Source organism: Pogoniulus pusillus, chromosome 15 (assembly GCF_015220805.1).
Source record: "Pogoniulus pusillus isolate bPogPus1 chromosome 15, bPogPus1.pri, whole genome shotgun sequence".
In the NCBI taxonomy this organism is placed as follows: Eukaryota; Metazoa; Chordata; class Aves; order Piciformes; family Lybiidae; genus Pogoniulus; species Pogoniulus pusillus.
In genome coordinates, this window is record NC_087278.1 from 1,879,554 (window position 1) to 1,892,736 (window position 13,183).

The window sequence follows — 13,183 nt, forward strand, 5'->3', positions numbered from 1 at the left end:
TCTGAACCTGCCCAAGTGCAGCAGTCCTGTCCCCTTGTGATTGCAGCCAGCTTCTCTGCCTCTCTGCAGCGAGCTGTGCCATTAGCATTTCACTTCAGTTCTCACACTCCCCCTCAAAATAAGCCCTGGCCACCATTAGTTTAGCTTGGCAGCTCTGCTGGGACCCAGAAAAGCATCTGTGAATTGATCTGCTCTGCAGCTGAGCTGTTGCAGCTGCAGCCCTGCCTGATCAGAATGCTCACACATCTTCCACTCAAGCCCCAACAGGTTGGTCTGGCTGAAATCCAGGGAAGACACAACTCTGCCTTTGGAAATGGCATTGCTTTAAAGTTGTTCTCTAGGATCAGATTTGATGTGGCCCTGGGCAGCCTGAGCCAGTTGGAAATGTCCCTGCTGGCTGCAGGGGTGGGGGATGGACACAATGACCTTTGGGGGTCCTCTTCCAACCTGATGCAGTCTGTGACCCTGAGACAGGACTCGGCCAATAGAGAAGCTGGAGGCAGACTGCAGGGGTGGGAGATGGACAAGATGACCTTTGAGGGTCCTCTTCCAACCTGATGCAGTCTGTGACCCTGATCATTATAACAGCAGGTTGAACTTGGCCAATAGAGAAACTAGCAGGTTTCTAATGTGACAAAGCAAATTGCTTCCTTATCCATCTGCCCCTGGAGGATTTATCAGAATAAGAGTAGGCTTAGTGAGGGATTAGTCACCCCTGGGACAGACCTTTAGTTGTGAAGAAGGCAGTGGTAGCTCCTCAGCAGGTGAGGAGTGGCATCAAGTGCTCGTGCATCCTGTTCTCTAGGAACAAGCACTTGGAGCCAGAATGGTTTTGGTTCCAGTGGCAAGGCTGTTTCCAGGCAATGTAACCTTTTTGCTGCCTACCAACCCCCTGATTGAGTGATCCAGGGAGAAAAAATGGAATTGTCCTGCTGCTCAACTCAGTGCTGGCAACAGAAGATTGTCCTTCAGGGGACTCTTCTTGCTTCTGATGCAGGACTGCAGCACAGGAGGTTCCAGCTCAACACAAGGGGAAACTTCTTGACTGGAAGGGTCCCAGAGCCTGCCCAGAGAGGTAGAGATTGCTTATGAGCTGAATAAGGCTGGGGGGTGTTAGGCAAAGCAGTGATCCTGGCATCTGCAGTCCTGGGGGCAGTTCTGGAGCCCCCAGCACAGGAAGGGCATGGAAGTGTTGGGGCCAGTCCAGAGGAGGCCACCAAGGTGCACAGAGGGCTGCAGCAGCTCTGCTCTGAGCACAGGCTGAGGGAGTTGGAGCTCTGCAGCCTGGAGAAGGCTTGGAGCAGGCTTTGGAGTGGCCTTGCAGGATCTGAGGGGACCTGAGGCATTTTAGTCTGGAGAAGAGAAGGCTGAGAGGGGATTGAATCAATGTCTCTAAATCTCTGGGGGCTGGGGGTCAGGAGGGGGGGACAGGCTCTGCTCACTGCTGCCTGGCACAGGACAAGCAGCAATGGATGGAAGCTGCAGCACAGGAGGTTCCAGCTCAGCACAAGGGCAACTTCTTGCCTGGAAGGGTCCCAGGGCCCTGGCACAGGCTGCCCAGAGAGGCTGTGGAGTCTCCTTCTGTGGAGCCTTTGCAGGCCTGTCTGGATGTGTTGCTGTGTGCCCTGAGCTGGATTGTGTGGTCCTGCTCTGGCAGGAGGGTTGGACTGGATGATCTCCTTGGGTCCCTTCCAACCCCTGACACCTGTGAGCCTGGGACCTTGGCTTTAGTTGGTCATTTCTTTTGGTAGCTGGATTTCGAGCCCAGCCTCATCAGTGAGTGTCTCTGTGCTTGTGTTACTTCTGCCTTCAGGAGCCCTTGGTGCCTTGTACAGAACCACACAACCATACAACTGCTGAGGTTGGAAGAGGCCTTTTGAGATCACCAAACCCAACCATCCCCCCCAGAGTTCACAACCCCTCCACTGCTGCTCAGCCACTGCCACTCAACCACCTCCCTCAGCACCACATCCATGCCTCTTTTAAACACCTTCAGGGATGCTGACTCCAGCACCTCCCTGGGCAGCCTGTGCCAGTGCCTGAGAACCCTTGCTGGGAAGAAATCCTTCCTAATGTCCAACCTGGCACAGCTTGAGGCCTTTTATCCTACACTTCTTGTAGTGAGTGGCTCCAGACAACCTAGTATCAAGGAGTGGCCTCACCACTGCTGACTGCTGGGGAACAGTCACATCCCTAGACCTAGCCACACTACCCTGGGGCAGGCCAGGATGCTGTTGGCCTTCTTGGCTCAGTCTTATGGAGCAATTAAACTGGAGAAGTTTATGGAATCATAGAGTGGATTGGGTTGGGAAGGACCTTCAAGATCATCCAGTTCCAACCTCACTACCGTGGGCAGGGACACCTCACACTGGTGCAGCTTGCTCAGTGCCTCATCCAGCCTGGCTTTGAACACCTCCATGGAGGGAACTACCTCCCTGGGCAGCCTGTTCCAGTGTCTCACCACCCTCACTGCAAAGAATTTCCTCCTCATCAGCAGTCTTAAGCTGCTGGAACTCCTCCAGCCCAGACAGCTTCACAACTGAGAGAAGAGAATCAATCATAAAGAACAGGAGAACCTGGCCTGCTTTGGGTACTGTTGGAATAGTTGGCATTCCAAAACTGTTCCCAAGTGTGCAGTGAGTAGGATGAAGTTTTAGCATCATGAGCCACATTCTTTAGCCTCTCTCTACCTGTGCAGAGCCCCACACCAATCTCAGAGCTTGTCACCTCTGCTAGTCTCTCTCTTACAACATCTGTGACTCATCTTGAGCACTGAGAAGCTTAAGCACAAATATTTGCAAGCCACAAAGGACTCCACTCGTGGGTGGTAGAAGAAATGAAGCAAAACTTCCTCAAGTGGAGCAGTTTTCTTCTTCTTCTTTGCTTATCAAGTCAAATATTTGAAGTCAGCCTCAGTTCAATATTTGCAGGAAGCTTATTGGGCTTCCAGTCAGTCAGTTTGGAGTGCCTGGAGTTTATCACAAGCCAGGCAAGACTCCTTGAGTGGCTGCTGGCATCTGGACAGCCACAGATCAGCAAGTTCAGACTTCAGCTTTCAGTTCTGGTGGATATTATGGAGCTTTAGGGACTGCTTCCCTCTGGCTTCCTGGCTGAGGTGAGGACTTGGTTGGCTCAGAGGATCCTTGGGGTCCTTTCCTGCCTCTGGCATTCTATGAAGCTTGCAACTGGGAATTGTCTAAATCCTTGGATCCAGCACATCAGTGCCACAGAATCATAGAATCCAGCAGGCTGGAAGAGAGCTCCAAGCTCAGCCAGCCCAACCTAGCACTCAGCCCTGGCCAACCAACCAGACCATGGCACTAAGTGCCCCAGCCAGGCTTGGCTGCAACACCTCCAGGGATGGCAACTCCACCTCCCTGGGCTGCCCATTCCAATGCCAATCACTCTCTCTGCCAACAACTTCCTAACAACATCCAGCCTAGACCTGCCCTGGCACAACTTGAGACTCTGTCCCCTTGTTCTGTTGCTGCTTGCCTGGCAGCAGAGCCCAACCCCACCCTTCCCAGAGTGAGTGACCCAAAACTGAAACCCAGGATTTGAGGTGCAGCCTCACCAGTGCCCAGTGCAGGGGCACAATCACTTCCCTGGATGATCTTTAAGGTTCTTTCCAACCCAGACCATTCTGTGGTTCCAGTCCCTGACCCTTCTTGCAGCAAGGAAAGTTCTCCTCCAACCTAACCCTCCCCTGGCACAGCCTCAGGTCATTTCCTCTCCTATCATCTGATAGTAGAGGGAGAGCCCAACCCCTGCCTCACTGCAACCTCCTCTCAGGGAGCTGTAGAGAACAATGAGGTCTCCCTTCAGCCTCCTCATCTCCAGCTTCAACTCCAGCTCCCTCAGAGGCAGATTTAGGCAAAGCTCAGAACTTTGAAGGGCAGCAGTACCAGAGTTTGTTTTTAATGCTGTAGTGCAGCTTACAGCTGGCAAAGCACCTCCCAGGTCCTGTACTCAGGACTCTTGTCTAACTGTTCACAAGGTGAGATTGTTATCTTGCAGCTGCATTGACTCAAGTCTGCAGGCTTGAAGAAAGCCTTCTGGAGGTAGCCACTGCTTGTGGTATGGAGCCCCTGGGGGTTGGCTGTGTTCTAAAGCCACTGTCCCAGTGGACCTCCTGCAGCTGGGAAGCTTTGGGGTTGCAATGTGGTGGGTTGTTAGGTTGCAACTGAATTGACTCAGGTCTGTAGGCTTGAAGGAACACTTCTGGAGGTAGCTGATGTTTGTGGTGTGGAGCCTCTGGGGGTTGGCTGTGTTCTAAAGCCACTGTCCCAGTGGACCTCCTGCAGCTGGGAAGCTTTGGGGTTGTGATGTGGTGGATTGTTAGGTTGCAACTGGATTGACTCAAGTCTGTAGGCTTGAAGAAAGCCTTCTGGAGGTAGCCAGTGTTTGTGGTGTGGAGTCCCTGGAGGTGGGGGGGTGGTTTTGTTCTGTCTCAGTGGACCTCTTAGAGCTAGGAAGCCTTGGAGCTGGAAGGTGGTTTTGCGTGCGAGTGTGTGTGAGGCTGGTGGAAACAAAGTCTGTGGAGGCTTCCTGGAGTAAAAAGTGACTGAATTGGCTGAACTTCTGGTTCAGATGTGGTGACTCCTTCCACTGCCCTTTTCAGGTGCTTCAAAATACTGAGTGCTAATGGAGAACCAAAGGTCTTCAGGCCCCGGGACCGAGACGACATCGTGAAAACCGTCATTGAGCCGATGGCTTCCGAAGGGCTCAGGACCATCTGCTTGGCCTTCAGAGACTTCCCAGCAGGGGAACCTGAGCCAGAATGGGACAATGAAAATGATATTGTCACTGGTCTGACCTGCATTGCTGTCGTTGGGATTGAAGATCCAGTGAGACCTGAGGTAAGGGCACTGACTCCACCAAAGTGGTACCCTTGCGGCAGTCTCTCCATCCAATCAGCCAGGCTGGAAGAGAGCTCCAAGCTCAGCCAGTCCAACCTGGCACCCAGCCCTGCCCAGTCAGCCAGACCAGGGCACTAAATGTAAATGCCCCAGCCAGGCTCTTCTGCTTTTCCTTCTCCTCCTCCTTTCTGCAGGCTTAGGAATCATAGAATGGTTTAGGTGGGAAGGGACCTCGAAGCTCATCCAACTTTTTTTCAGGCCATTTCCTCTCCATCACCTGAGACAAGGGAGCAGAGCCCAACCCCCACCTCAGTGCCTTCTCCTCTCAGGGAGCTGTAGAGAGCAGTGAGGTCTCCCTTCAGCCTCCTCTTCTCCAGGCTGAGCACCTCCAGCTCCCGCTGCTGATTCTCCCCAGCTCTGTTTTCCAGACCCTTCACCACTCTTGGTTCTCCTTCTCTGGCCATGCTCCAGCAGCCCCTCAGAGTCCTTAGAGTGAGGGTCCCAGAACTGATCCCAGCTTTGTTGCCCTTCTCTGGCCACACTCCAGCCCCTCAGAGTCCTTGGAGTGAGGGTCCCAGAACTGATCCCAGCTTTGTTGCCCTTCTCTGGCCACACTCCTGCCCCTCAATGCCCTCAGCCTCCTCCTCTTCAGGCTAAACAATCCCACCTCCCTCAGCCAGTCCTTCTAAGATGCTCTCCAAGCACCTCACCAGCTTCACATTGCTGCTCATGAGGCCTGGAGCAACCTGGTCCAGTGTCAGGGGGGTTGGACTGGATGATCTCTAAGGTCCCTCCCAACCCATTCTATGAATCTGTGACCTTCTCCAGTTCAATTGCTGCAGATTGTGAAGCTATAGAGAGAGCCCAAGGAGCTGAAATGCTGTTGCATGCCAAGAGCACAGTTGCTAACCTGAGGAGGAGGAGGAGGGAGGGAGAAGGGGGCAGGGAAGTTAATGGAGCTATAAAAGCAGATTAAAACTTCTTAGTGTCACTTCTGCTGTGCCACCAGAACCCTGCACAAACTAATGACTTAAGGAGCTTACTGTGCAGGGCCTCACATGGAACAACTTCTCTTTTATTCCTCTTTTTCTTTCTTATTTAATCACTTGGAATATTAGCAGTATTAATTAGGATAACATTGGTATTAATTAGGATAGCATTAGGCATTGTGTTTGTTGCCAGCTGGATGGAGAGGAGGATTTGGCATCTGAACAGAAGGAAAAGACTCCCAAGGAGATCATAGAGTGGCCTTCCAGTGCCTGAAGGAGGGAGATGAACAGGGAGTTTTGACAAGGGCCTGTAGGGATAGGATGGGAGGGAGTGGATTGGAGCTGGCAGAGGGCAAATTGAGACTGGAGATGAGGAAGAAGTTGTTTGCAGTGAGGGTGGTGAGACACTGGCACAGGTTGAGGGATGTGAGACACTGGCACAGGTTGGGGGTGGTGAGACACTGGCACAGGTTGGGGGTGGTGAGACACTGGCACAGGTTGCCCAGGGAGGTTGTGGATGCCCCAGGAGGGGCATGCAAAAAAGCTTGGAAGGGGCTTTTTTTCCAAGGGTTTGTAGTGATGAGAGGCAATGGAGTGATAGAATGAGAGGGAATGGACTGAAGGTCCATTCAGAGGTGAAAGATCACATTGGGTGCTTCTGTGCTCCACAGCCTCCCTGGGCAACCTGTGCCAGTGTCTCACCACCCTCACAACCTGTGCCAGTGTCTCACCACCCTCACTGCAGACAACTTCTCCCTAACATCCACTTTCAATCTCCCCTCTGCCACTTCAAACCCATTCCTCCTCATCCTCTCTTTACAAGACCTTGTCAGTATTCCCTCCTCAGCCCTTCTGGAGCTCCCTTCAGATCCTGCAAGGCCACTCCAAGCTCTCCTGGAAGCCTTCTCCTCTCCAGGCTGCACAGCCCCAACTCTCTCAGCCTGTGCTCAGAGCAGAGCTGCTGCAGCCCTCTCAGCACCTTGGTGGCCTCCTCTGCACTGCCTCCCACACTTCCATGTCCTTGCATCGGGGGCTCCAGTACTGAACACAGTACTCCAGATGCCAGAGTCACTTCTTTGCCTGCCACCCCCACCCTTATTCAGCTGATCTGCAACCCCTACCTCTGCAGCTTTCCATTCTGGGAGTCATTTAACCTTTTACCTTTGCATGCCAGGTCCCTGATGCCATCAAGAAGTGCCAACGTGCAGGCATCACCGTCCGCATGGTCACCGGCGACAACATCAACACCGCCCGCGCCATCGCCCTCAAGTGTGGCATCCTCAACCCCGGGGAAGACTTCCTGTGCCTGGAGGGGAAAGACTTCAACAGGAGGATCAGGAATGAGAAAGGAGAGGTGAGCACCTGGAGCAGAGCTGTTAGACCAGCAGTGCTTCGGCCTCCCCTGGCAGCCAAGTCCAACCGCTCTCACTTTTTGTGTTGCAGATAGAGCAAGAGAGGATAGACAAAATCTGGCCAAAGCTTCGTGTCCTTGCCAGGTCCTCTCCTACTGACAAACACACTCTAGTGAAAGGTAAAGAACCAGCCCTAAGTGAAGCTCATCTGGGTTTTATTCTCCTGCTCACAGAGGGACAATCTGAGCCTGAACAGCGGCAAACAACCTCTGAGAGCGTCTTGATTTGCCAAATCTTTTGGGGGGAGGTTGGGATTGGTTTTATGGAGGTTGGGATTGGATTTATGGAGGTTGGGATTGGATTGGTTTTATTGTGGGGTGGTTGTGGTGGTTGTTTTCTTGCCCTGGTGATAGATTTGGGTCTTTATTGTTCTGTTTTGGGGGTGGTTTTGTTAGGAGGTGGTCTCAGAGGTGGTTGTGTTTGGGGTTTTTGCTTAGGGATGGGTTGGTTGTGGTTTGGTTTGGGTTTTTCACTTGGGGTTGTTTGGTTTTGTGTTGCTTTGGCTTGGGGGTGCTTTTGTTTGTTATTTTCTTGCCCTGGTTACAGATTTGGGTCTTTATTGTTTTGTTTTGGGGGTGGTTTTGTTTGGAGGTGGTCTCAGGGGTGGTTGTGTTTGGAGGTTTTGCTTAGGGATGGGTTGGTTGTGGTTTGGTTTGGGTTTTTCACTTGGGGTTGTTTGGTTTTGTGTTGCTTTGGCTTGGGGGTGCTTTTGTTTGTTATTTTCTTGCCCTGGTGGTAGATTTGGGTCTTTATTGTTCTGTTTTGGGGGTGGTTTTGTTTGGAGGTGGTCTCAGGGATGGTTGTGTTTGGGGTTTTTGCTTAGGGATGAGTTCACTGTGGTTTGGTTTGGGTTTTTCACTTGGGGTTGTTTGGTTTTGTGTTGCTTTGGCTTGGGGGTGCTTTTGTTTGTTATTTTCTTGCCCTGGTTGCAGATTTGGGTCTTTATTGTTTTGTTTTGGGGGTGGTTTTGTTTGGAGGTGGTCTCAGGGGTGGTTGTGTTTGGAGGTTTTGCTTAGGGATGGGTTCACTGTGGTTTGGTTTGGGTTTTCACTTGGGGGTCGTTGTTTTTGTGTGGCTTTGGGATGGTTTGGGGCTTTCTTTTCTTGTTTTCTTTTTCCCTTTGCAGATTTAGGTCTTTTTTGGTTTCTTTTGGGGGTGGTTTTGTTTGGAGGTTGTTTGTTGAAGAGGTTTTGTGGCTTTATTTCTTTGGTTGGATTTGGTTTGGGATTTGGGTTTTGGTGGAGCTTTTTGTCATTGGTTTTGTTGTGTGGGTTTTTTTCTTCCCTCTTCTGGTTGTCAAATCGAGCCCAGGAGGAACTCTCCATTGCTTGGTTGCTTTGAGTTGTTGTTCTTTGAGGACTCTCAGATGAAAATGGAGTTTCTCTTTCAGGTTTCATCTGCTGTGCTGTCAGTTTTGAAGGGTAACACCCAGATGTGCCTTCTGTTTCAGGTATCATTGACAGCACTGTCTTTGAACAGAGGCAGGTTGTGGCAGTGACTGGTGATGGTACCAATGATGGTCCAGCTCTGAAGAAGGCAGATGTTGGATTTGCTATGGTATGAGTTTGGAATGTTGAGTTCTTGGTTTAAACCTTAGGTATTTTGGAGACCTATTTTCACAGAGTCACAGAGTGTCAGGGGCTGGAAGGGAGCTCCAAAGCTCAGCCAGTCCAAACTGCCTGAGCAGGAGCACCCAGAGCAGGTCACACAGCAACACAGCCAGGGGGGGTTGGAATATCTGCAGAGAGGGAGACTCCACAGCCCCCCTGGGCAGCCTGTGCCAGGGCTCTGGCACCCTCACAGGGAAAAATTCCTCCTCATGTTTCCTTGCAACTTCCTCTGCCTCAGCTCCCACCCAGTGCCCCTTGTGCTGGCACTGGCATCCCCCAGCAGAGCCTGGCTGCAGCTCCTGGCACTGGCATCACCCAGCAGAGCCTGGCTCCAGCTCCTGGCACTGGCATCACCCAGTAGAGCCTGGCTGCAGCTCCTGATCAAAGATCACATTCTGTGCTTCTGTGCTCCACAGCCTCCCTGGGCAGCCTGTGCCAGTGTCTCAGCACCCTCACTGCAAACAACTTCCTCACATCCACTTTCAGTCTCCCCTCTGCCACTTCAAAGCCATTCCTCCTCATCCTGTCATTACCAGACCTTCTCAATAGTCCCTGCCCAGTCCTCCTGGAGCCCCCTTCAGATACAGATGCAAAGAACCCTTTCCTAACATCCACTTTCAATCTCCCCTCTGCCAATTTAAGGGTAGCTGCTTCTGCAGAATACAGTGCATCCTGAATGTATTTCATCCTGTTTTCCTTTCCCTCCCACAGGGCATTGCTGGAACAGATGTAGCTAAAGAAGCTTCTGATATCATCCTGACAGATGACAACTTCACCAGCATTGTCAAAGCAGTGATGTGGGGACGAAATGTCTACGACAGCATCTCCAAGTTCCTGCAGTTCCAGCTCACTGTCAACGTTGTAGCAGTGATTGTTGCTTTCACAGGAGCATGCATCACACAAGTAGGTGCCACTGCTGGACTGCTGCAGCTCAGAACGGTGGCACATGTAAAGGAAGGGTTGTTTTTCATGGCTTGGGAGTGGTAGGATGAGAGGAGATGGATGGAAGGTTGAGGAGGAGAGATTTAGATTGGAGATGTCCAAGTGGAGGCCCTCAGGGAGCAGTCCTGGGACCAGTCTTGTTCAGCATCTTTGTGGGTGCCATGCACAGAGGCACTGAGTGCAGCCTCAGCAAGGTTGCTGCCCACACCAAGCTGTGTGGTGCAGCAGCCAGGCTGGAGGGCAGGATCCATCCAGAGGGACCTGGGCAGGCTGCAGAGGTGGGCACAAGCCAAGCTCAGGAGGTGCAACAAGACCAAGGGCAAGGTCCTGCAGCTGGGTGGAGGCAATGCCAAGCAAAACTCCAGGCTGGGCAGTGCCAAGCTGGAGAGCAGCCCTGAGGAGAGGGACTTGGGGGTGCTGCTGGAGGAGAAGCTCAGCAGGAGCCAGCAGTGTGCACTTGCAGCCCAGAAAGCCAAGCAGAGCCTGGGCTGCAGCAGCAGCAGTGTGGCCAGCAGGGCCAGGGAGGGGATTCTCCCTCTCTGCTCTGCTCTGCTGAGACCCCACCTGGAGTCCTGCATCCAGCTCTGGAGCCCCTGGGACAAGAGGGCTGTGGAGATGCTGGAGAGTGTCCAGAGCAGGGCCAGGAGGATGATCAAGGGCTGCAGCTGCTCTGCTGTGAGCACAGACTGAAAGAGTTGGGGCTGTGCAGGCTGGAGCAGAGGAGGCTCCCAGGGGACCTTCTTGTAGCCTTCCAGGATCTGAAGGGGGCTACAAAAAAGCTGAGGAGGGACTTTTGAGGCTGTGAGGGAGTGGCAGGAGTGGGGGGAATGGAGCAAAGCTGGAGGTGGGGAGAGTGAGGCTGGAGGTGAGGAGGAAGTTGTTGAGCAGGAGAGTGGTGAGAGGCTGGAATGGGTTGCCCAGGGAGGTGGTTGAGGCCCCATGGCTGGAGGTGTTTGAGGCCAGGCTGGCTGAGGCTGTGTGCAGCCTGCTCTAGGGTAGGGTGTCCCTGGGCATGGCAGGGGGTTGGCACTGGCTGCTCCTTGTGCTTCCTTCCAGCCCTGACTGATTCTATCATTCGTAAGAAATTCTTTGCAGTGAGAATGGGGAAAGTCTGGAACAGTTTTCATGTCCCCAGCACAAGAAGGACATGAAAATGCTGTAATGGGTCCTAAGGAGGCCACAAATTTGATCAGAGGGCTGGAAGGTGTTTGGAGAAGGGCAGCAAGGCTGGGGAGGGGCCTGGAGCAGAGCCCTGTGAGGAGAGGCTGAGGCAGCTGGGGGGTGCAGCCTGCAGCAGAGGAGGCTCAGGGCAGAGCTCATCGCTGCCTGCAGCTGCCTGCAGGGAGGCTGTAGCCAGGTGGGGTTGGGCTCTGCTGCCAGGCAGCCAGCACCAGAAGAAGGGGACACAGCCTGAAGCTGTGCCAGGGCAGGTCTAGGCTGGATGTTGTTATGAAGTTGATGTCAGAGAGAGTGATTGGCATTGGAATGGGCTGCCCAGGGAGGTGGTGGAGTTGCTGTCCCTAATAATGCAGTTTGAATCTCCCCTCTTCAGGTTTAAATGTCACAAATGCCCCTGTGAGCTCCCACTTCCTTGTCTTGGTAGCATTGCTGTCCCTCCTTCACCCTCTTCCCTGTTCTGAGCTCATGCTCTGTGCTGCTGTTCTTCTAGGGTCCTATAAAGGTGGCCTGGAGCAGCCTGGTCTAGTGGAAGGTGTCTCTGTCCGTAGCAGGGGGGTTGGAATCTTTAAGGTCTCTTCCATTCTGTGTATCTATGATACTAAACCCCACAGTGGATTTCCACCTCCACCTTGTAACCACTAGAATGTAATTTGGCAAGCAAGAAGTGTTCCTACCTTAGGCACAGGTTGTAGCTCTGTTGTTTAATTCCAGGACAAAGCAGAGGCTTTGTCTACTCTTAGTCTTTGCAACCACATCCAGAGAGGTGCTTCTCACCTCTGTACCATCCTTAACTGAGGAAGTGCCAGAGAGGATGAATTAATTCCCATGTCCATTCCTTTTGTGCCTTTCCCTTCCAGAGTGCCCATCTGGAATTTTAGGTTGTGCCAGAAGCTAAACTTTTCTTCCAACCTTCTCTTGCCAGGATTCTCCCCTGAAAGCTGTGCAGATGCTGTGGGTGAATCTCATCATGGACACCTTGGCTTCCCTGGCCCTGGCCACAGAACCTCCCACTGAAGCTCTCCTCTTGAGGAAGCCTTATGGCAGAAACAAGCCTCTGATCTCTCGGACCATGATGAAGAACATTCTGGGCCATGCATTCTACCAGCTGGTAGTAGTCTTCACACTGCTGTTTGCTGGTAAGAGAGCAGTGAGGCTTTGCAGACCTCTTCTGAAGGTTGTCAAGAGAAGGTCTTGAAACCAGGGTGGGGTTTTGGGTTTTGTGTGTGTGGTGGTGGGGGGTGTGTTTGGCACCACTTTTGACTTCACCACTGTGAAGCTGCTGCTGAGTTCCTTTTGCCCACAGGTGAGAAGATTTTTGACATTGACAGTGGGAGGAATGCACCTCTGCATGCTCCCCCCTCAGAGCACTACACCATCGTGTTCAACACCTTCGTGATGATGCAGCTCTTCAACGAGATCAATGCCAGGAAAATCCATGGGGAGAGAAATGTTTTTGAAGGCATCTTTAACAATGCCATCTTCTGCTCTATTGTTCTGGGGACGTTTATTGTACAGGTGAGGTCCTGCAGGGGGGAGCTTGGGGGGTGGAGGGGCAGTGGGCAGACTGAATGTAGCTTGGGAAGGGATTTGGTAAGGGGTTGTAGTGATAGGGGGAGGGGGAGTGGACTGAAGCAGATCTAGGCTAGAAATTAGGAGGGGGTTCTTTACAGTGAGGATGAGGAGACTCTGGAACAGTTTTCATACCTCCAACACAAGAAGGACATGGAACTGCTGGAGTGGGTCCAGAGGAGGCCACAAAGAGGAGCAGAGGGCTGGAGAATGTCCCTTATCTCCAGCTCTCTCAGCCTGTCCCCATGCTGAGCCTGGAGAAGAGAAGGCTCCAGGGAGACCTTAAAGCAGTCTTCCAGTACCTGAAAGGGTTACAGGAGAGTTGGGAAGGGACTTTTAACAAGGGCTTGGAGTGATAAGATGAAGGGGAATGGATTGAAGCTTGAAGAGAGGAGGTTTAGATTGGAGATGAGGAAGAAATTGTTTGCAGTGGTGAGACACTGACACAGGTTGCCCAGGGAGGTTGTGGGGCAGAGGATCACAGAGTGTGATCACATTCTGTGCTTCTGTGCTCCACCACCTCCCTGGAGCTGTTCAAGGCCAGGTTGGATGAGGCCTTGAGCAACCTGGTCTAGTGGGAGGTGTCCCTGCCTGCAGCAGTGGTTTGCAACTGGTTGATCTTT

At 52.5% G+C, this 13,183-nt stretch overlaps 1 protein-coding gene across 6 annotated transcripts in view; it reads left to right on the forward strand.

The window, feature by feature from the left end:
• Positions 1–13,183, forward strand: part of ATP2B1 (ATPase plasma membrane Ca2+ transporting 1) — an 88,293-nt gene that overhangs the window by 58,420 nt on the left and 16,690 nt on the right. For all 6 annotated transcript variants that reach the window (XM_064154924.1, XM_064154927.1, XM_064154925.1 and 3 more), the window contains exons 12-18: positions 4,622–4,859; positions 7,023–7,202; positions 7,292–7,379; positions 8,711–8,817; positions 9,582–9,773; positions 11,914–12,127; positions 12,295–12,506. In XM_064154924.1, coding sequence (XP_064010994.1) covers positions 4,622–4,859; positions 7,023–7,202; positions 7,292–7,379; positions 8,711–8,817; positions 9,582–9,773; positions 11,914–12,127; positions 12,295–12,506 — 1,231 coding nt within the window. The remainder of the gene's footprint in view (positions 1–4,621; positions 4,860–7,022; positions 7,203–7,291; positions 7,380–8,710; positions 8,818–9,581; positions 9,774–11,913; positions 12,128–12,294; positions 12,507–13,183) is intronic.